Source organism: Callorhinus ursinus, unplaced genomic scaffold, assembly GCF_003265705.2.
Source record: "Callorhinus ursinus isolate GAN/ISIS: 27379988/994484 unplaced genomic scaffold, GSC_fseal_2.0 scaffold6, whole genome shotgun sequence".
Lineage (NCBI taxonomy): Eukaryota > Metazoa > Chordata > Mammalia > Carnivora > Otariidae > Callorhinus > Callorhinus ursinus.
Window position 1 is genome coordinate 29,518,085 of NW_027397068.1, and position 6,982 is coordinate 29,525,066.

The 6,982-nt window shown below is 48.4% G+C and overlaps 1 protein-coding gene across 1 annotated transcript; it reads left to right on the forward strand.

The window, feature by feature from the left end:
• The first annotated feature begins 3,690 nt into the window (after window positions 1-3,690).
• On the forward strand, window positions 3,691-6,540 carry GPR6 (G protein-coupled receptor 6). The gene is made up of 2 exons (XM_025863932.2): window positions 3,691-3,828; window positions 4,456-6,540. Exon 2 carries the CDS (start codon window positions 4,475-4,477, stop codon window positions 5,561-5,563), a length of 1,089 nt encoding a protein of 362 aa, XP_025719717.1. The 5' UTR covers window positions 3,691-3,828; window positions 4,456-4,474; the 3' UTR covers window positions 5,564-6,540.
• The last annotated feature ends 442 nt before the right edge of the window (window positions 6,541-6,982 follow it).

Consider the following 6,982-nt stretch of genomic DNA (forward strand, 5'->3'; position numbering starts at 1 on the left):
GTGTGTGTGTGTGTGTGTGTGTGTGTGTGTGTGTGTGTGTGTGTGTATAGGTAGGATGTCTGCAGATGCCCAGAGACATGGGCCAGAATTGCTAGCTTGGGTCTTTCCAACTTAGTTTTATAAGGTTTAGACAGTTTGACTGACTGCAGCTCTAATTTTGTAAAACAGAATTGATTTGCAAAAATCTGGGCCAGGAGAAGGCACATCTGGGAAACAACTGTGAACACAGAACAAAGAAGGAGACAGATGTTGAGGCATCCCGAGAGAGTTACAGAAAAATAGAGGGCCCAGGGCAACCAGAGTTTAGATTTCCCTGATGGGAGGCATTGAATTCATCTGAGCCAAAAGGGAACCAAGTGTCAGCAATCATCTTGGGCCATAATGGAGGCTCTTGTGGGTGTGGAAAATTAAGTTTGCAGAGGATATCTGGCTAGTGCTTTAAATCTGAAATTAAGTGACTGGATTGTTGCTAAAATTCCTTTGTTGCAATCATTCCAAACTCCAATCCACCATTTCAGGAGTTTTGCTGCAAGCTAAACTGATAAGGAAGGAGATTGTACAATTGCTTAGACAAGTGTTCTCAACCCTGGCTTTCTATTAGAGAAAATTTTCTTTAGAAAATTTGATGCTCAGTCCTCACTCTAGATCAAATGAATCAGAATCTTTGGGTGAGGGATCCAGGAATGAATAGTTTTTTAAAAGCTTTCTAGGTAATTCTAATGCACAGCCAGTCTTGGGAACCACTGGCTTAGGCTGAAATGGGCAAGAGTTACCCAGGGGAGCCAGAGAAAGAGTTGTAATTGAGAGGTTGTAATTTCTGGGCATAACCTCAGACAGGAAAGCATTCTCATGTTAGTGCTTAGATAGTGCTAGAATAGAAAGGCACCAGAGGATATGATGGGCATGTCACAGGGTTGGCAAGGATGAATTTAACCCATGACTACAAGCCAGAAACCAAATTTTGCATGCCCCGAAACATAACCAGAACTAGACAAGCTGGTAGATGAATAATACATTTCATCAAGTACCAATGATTACAGAACAGAAATTCACTCAAGGTAGCTCAAGATTAGGAAGGTTTGTAGTAGAGACACAAATGGCAATTTCAAGGCATCTAGAGATCCAGACTCCCAGAGTCAGGAACTAGACACTCAGTGACTAAAGTCATCCCCTCCATCTCTCAGTCATTTGATCTTCATCTCTGTTCGTCTCTGCACATCTGCTTTATTCTTTCATTGCACCTGGCTTCCTCTGATTACTCATTTCACACAAGGCTCAACGTGAGCGCTCCAGCCCTAACCTGTAATGATCTTTTACATCCAAAGTCAACATTGATTGACCCTAGTCACAAAGTGTCTTAGTTCAAATTTTTAAGAAGAGGAATCTGGTCACCAGTTCAGCAAAGGATGGCTGGTCTTATTTAGCCTTGGGTCAGGTGTCAATCTACTCCCATAAGCTGGGCTGGGAGTGGAAAATGTCATATGGCTCATAGGCTGAACATTTTAGAGGACCACTGGAAGGGCAGATACTTGTGAGGAGCTGTTAGGAGAGTAGGTAACGAAGTATGTGTAATATTCATTCATAGCTAATGAACCACATAACGTTTCTTCTTTCCCATCTTCTGTCTCCCAGGAGATGAGTTGGCATGGGGGAGATAAGGAGGAGCTTGAAAGAACACGTTCTGTCTGCTTTCAAGGTTCAACCTAGCATCTGAAAGCGGTAACCACAGACTGGCATGATGAAAAGACAGCCTACAAACCCTCAACCTGCATCTATGTACATAATTCTACATGTACTATCTTCCTCCTGAAACCACCAAAAATTCCACTATTGGCAATGGTGAAAGCCTGAGGGTGTACAAAACACCCTCTTTGTTCAGGTTGAATCTCACACTTTCTGCTGCATTGTGGCATGTAAAAATGTAACACATATAGACATTAAGAAGGATTCTCCTCCTCTTGGGCCTTTATCTGATTGTCTGGAAAATTTGTAATTAACATGTTGTTACAGTGGTTTGGCTGTTCACTTGACTGCTCTGAAATAACATTCTTGGCTTTTACATGAGAGTCTTTTACTGAAATTCAAAATGGCTCTTTTCAGAAACTTAGAACTTCAGTCAGTTTGGGGATTCACGAAAATGGTGGTTGGAGAATTTTATAAACTTCCAACGTAGAGAAATTGTGTATAAACTCATTCTATTGTCCACACTGGCTATTGCAGCAAAGAATTGAATGGTCCTATGGTTGTCTTTTTTCCCTCTAGTTTAAGTTCAGCTGCATTGAGGCAGGGTGTCCAGAAGGAGTCTGGACTTGGGGGTTATGTTTAGAGAGAAAAAGCCAGGGTAAAAATCTACCTCCCACCCCAGCCTGTACACAGTCTGAGTTTTATTTTGTTTGTTTTGTTTTTTCCTTGTAGAGCCCATGGGGCTAGAGGGAAAGTGAAGCGAGGAAAGGGAAGAGGGAAAAGTAGGGGAAGCACCAATAGCAAATGTTGTCTATTTTCACTTTACCCAGAGCATGTGGTCCCTGCAAGTCATGGCTGTGACCTCGGTGTTATGCCATCATGCCAACATTCAATCATTTATTTTAGAGCCTTCGAAGGAGTCAATTATTTCACCTTTTGCCCAAGTACAACTATTGGAGATTCTGATTGATTGAATAAAAGAAGAAGTCTACTACTTGTATTTTACTGACAAAACAAAACACCTTTAAACCAAAGGGATGATTTATCTGCGCTGAAAATAAAACTCCTGCCTACTGAAGTCTGGTGCAGCTGAGTTATCACTATTTTCATCCTGTAATTTGTTTTATAGGGTACTAATTAACAGGGCAAAGTCTGTTGCCAGGAAAGTAAATCACATTTTGCTGTTTTCTTCTTTTCTAACGAGACACAGACCTGGTATTTAATTGAAGAGCAAGTTCCAAGGGCACTATCCACACTGAAATTGGGAAACAGTGAGCTGGGAAATCATGGTGAAACCTGCTGTATAGAGTTCCAGAAAAACAGTGGGTGGGAGAGGAAGGAACGGAGGGAAAGAGAGAGAGAGGAATTGCACAGGTAACTTCCAAAAAGGCTGTTCTCCTCAAATGTCCCATCTTTTCTCTCTTCAATTCTACATTTCTCCTCTGGCTCTATTCAACTGACACCCAGTACCACAAACATCCTCTCAGAAAGCTCATTTTCCCCCTAGTTCATTCATTCCTGCTCTCAACACAGTACTGCATCTTTTTTAAAGGTAGCAACTCTGTGGTCAGACCTCCCTGCTCTTACCTACCCTTTCTCAGGGGCGCGTACTTCGACCTGAGCTTCTCAGTGACCTTTGACCGTGGGCTACGCGGCCCGGCCGAGCAGCTCACACCTGGTCCCTCCCCTCCCAGCTCACCCTCCTCAAAGACTTCATTCCTCTCTCCCTCTCCTCGGTCCCTCATCCCATTCCTGGACGTTCTGGACTGGAAGCGGCCGCTCCGGCTTCTCCTCCCTCCTTGAACCCTCTGACACGTATTTTGGGGGAGGAGAGACGGGGGTGGGGGGTTAGCGATGGGCGGTGGAGCAGAGTGAGTGCCGCCTCGCACCCAGGAGCCGAGAGCCTGACGTCACCGCGCCCTGCCTGTCAGTCTCCAGCGGGCGCGCTGCTCCTAGCCGCCTTTTCTTGCCTCTGACTGTGTCTGTCACTCTCGGCGGCGCCCGCACAGCCACAGGCGCCCGGCGCTCTGCTCCGCGCGGGCCCGACCACCCCGCAGGCATAGGCTCAGACCGCGCGGGGAGCGCAGCCTGGCGCCCCGCCGCAGCGCTCATGATCAGCGACTTCCTGAAGCCCTGACTCCCCAGGTGAGCAGCCCGGCTCCCGAGAGGAACTTTGAGGGTGTGGAGTGGGGAAGGGGTGAAGGATGGCCAGGGGATGAGTCCTTAAAGCCGGAGAAATGGGGCCACGCTTGGCTCCACATCCCCCCAATACACAGACACCCAGCTTCCCTCCCCAAAACTCCTTTCCCAGGGACCTCTGTGGCCTTCAGGGCCCGCTGGACTCCGCAACCTCAGAAACTTCGATTTCAGCACCGCGGACAGCGACTCCGCCGCCCAGTTTAGGAAAACGCCTAACCCCCTCCGCGGGAGCCGAGGCGGGACTCGCGAAGGCTGATACCCGTAGCTCGGGGCAAACGGGTGCGTGTGCAATTACAGGCACACTTACGGGACTGATCTGTGTGCAGGCGAGTGCATGTTATCCGTGTACACTTCTGTGCAAAAACTCAGCTCTATTTCTGCGGGCATTCGTGTGCATTTCACTCACACGTTCGCTCAGTCACTCAACAGGTAATTAATTAAATAAAACAATACTGTTTCCTCGCTCCGCTCTGGGGTCCTCGGGTGGGATGAGCAATATGAGCCAGGCACCCGGGGAAGTTCCCTGGAGGTTTGAACCACACACCTGACCCTTGCTCTCCCTTTTCCACGCAGGGTGCAGCCAGAGGCCGCGATGAACGCGAGCGCCTCCTCGCTGAACGAGTCCCAGGTGGTGGCAGTGACGGCCGAGGGAGCGGCGGCGGCGGCCACAGCGGCAGGGGCGCGGGACAGCGGTGAATGGGGGCCCCCTGCGGCGGCGGCGCTGGGGGGCGGCGGCGCGGCTAACGTGTCCCTGGAGCTGTCTTCTCAGCTGCCGGCCGGGCCGCCAGGGCTGCTGCTGTCGGCGGTGAATCCTTGGGACGTGCTCCTGTGCGTGTCGGGGACGGTGATCGCAGGCGAAAACGCGCTGGTAGTGGCGCTAATCGCGTCCACCCCCGCGCTGCGCACGCCCATGTTCGTGCTGGTGGGCAGCCTGGCCACCGCCGACCTGCTGGCGGGCTGCGGCCTCATCCTTCACTTCGTGTTCCAGTACGTGGTGCCCTCAGAGACGGTGAGCCTGCTCACGGTAGGCTTCCTCGTGGCCTCCTTCGCTGCCTCGGTCAGCAGCCTGCTGGCCATCACAGTGGACCGCTACCTGTCTCTCTACAACGCGCTCACCTACTACTCGCGCCGGACCCTGCTGGGAGTGCACTTCCTGCTCGCCGCCACCTGGACGGTGTCCCTAGGCCTCGGGTTGCTGCCGGTGCTCGGCTGGAACTGCCTAGCAGAGCGCGCCACCTGCAGCGTGGTGCGCCCGCTGACACGCAGCCACGTGGCGCTGCTCTCCGCCGCGTTCTTTGCGGTCTTTGGCATCATGCTGCACCTGTACGTGCGCATCTGCCAGGTGGTCTGGCGCCACGCACACCAGATCGCGCTGCAGCAGCACTGCCTGGCGCCGCCCCACCTCGCAGCCACCAGAAAGGGTGTGGGTACCCTGGCTGTGGTGCTGGGCACTTTTGGCGCCAGTTGGCTGCCCTTCGCCATCTACTGCGTGGTAGGCAGCCGCGAGGACCCGGCAGTCTATACCTACGCCACCCTGCTGCCCGCCACCTACAACTCCATGATCAATCCTATCATCTATGCCTTCCGCAACCAGGAGATTCAGCGTGCCCTGTGGCTCCTGTTCTGTGGCTGTTTCCAGTCCAAAGTGCCCTTCCGTTCTAGGTCCCCCAGTGAGGTCTGAAGGCTCCCTCCGGCCTCTCACCAACACCACACCCACAACAAGCCAGCCTTTAGTGAGCTTCTCGGTGCCTGCTGCTGAACTCAGAGATCCCAGTAGTGTGATTCTGACTTTGGAAAGAAAGAAAGCAAGAATAAACATAAATACATCAAACTCAAAAGACAAAGAGGCTCTTTGGCACTTTACATATACAGTGTATACATGTGTACATATATATACAAATCTTTGTATCTTCTGGAGGTGTTCAGGTCAGGATGTGGGATTTCCTGTTCTGTGAAAAAACTAACAAAGATGTGGTTGTATACTCAAATTGTACATCACATTGTCAAGTGAAGACATTCCAATACTGCTTAATTATAGCACTTTATTTTTAGCTGCTGAACTGCCAAAACAGTGTTGCCATTTTCAGGGGCGGGGGAAGAAGAATAAAAGGTGTATTTTTGTTGTATGTGATAGTATATTTTGCTGCACATGCATCAGTAAATTACAACATATTTTGTACACAAGTAAACACATAATAAAAATGTAATTTGGGGCATGTGACTACCTGATTACTATTTAAGAGCTGGAATATTAGTACTTTTACTTAAAAAGTTCATTATGTATCATCTCCCTCCAATGAAATCTTAATGTAGAAAACCATATGCATTTGCACGTTGTTCATAAATTGTCACTGAAATACCTAATACATATTTGAGGTGGGGGGCTGAGAGGGAGTAAGATAGTCACATTAACAGTATTCATAGGACACTAAAGGGTTACTGGTGTTATCTGTGCAAATTAATCTACTCCTTGGTTTCTGGGTTCAGAAGACAAACTCCAGAGGATATCTGAAACCATTCCTTCCTCTTACCACATGAGTGCACTTATGAGTTCTGAAACCACAACTTTTAGTTGTAGCTTTTCCAGTCTGGAAAGAATTTTAAATGTTTAAAATTCATATTGACTGAGTATATTCTTGCTGGCCAATTCTTGTAGCAAAATGCACAGCCTTATAAAATAACATAAATTCTTCAAAGACAGGATTCTAAGATACATTGTGTTCATGCAGTAAGTGAAGGTATGTCCCGCAGCCCTTTTGAGGTGCTCATATCTTCAAAACACAGGGCATTAAGATTCCCAAGGACTAAACATTCCAATTCCAACAACGGCTCTGAGTTATAGTTAAATGGTTCCCCTCCTCCCCTTCTTACAGGGTGATGTGAGGATAAATAAGATAACATATGTGGACATGCTCTGAGCATCTGTGAAGAAATATGCACACTAGCACAAGTTGTTATTGATCTTAGGCCTTAGGAAAATCCCACAAGCAATTTTTTTTCCTACCGTCCACAAATATTTGTTGAGTGCCTACTGTTTGCTAGACACAATTCCAAGGCTGGTAATACAGAAGTGAACAAAATAGACAAAAAGTTTCTGTGC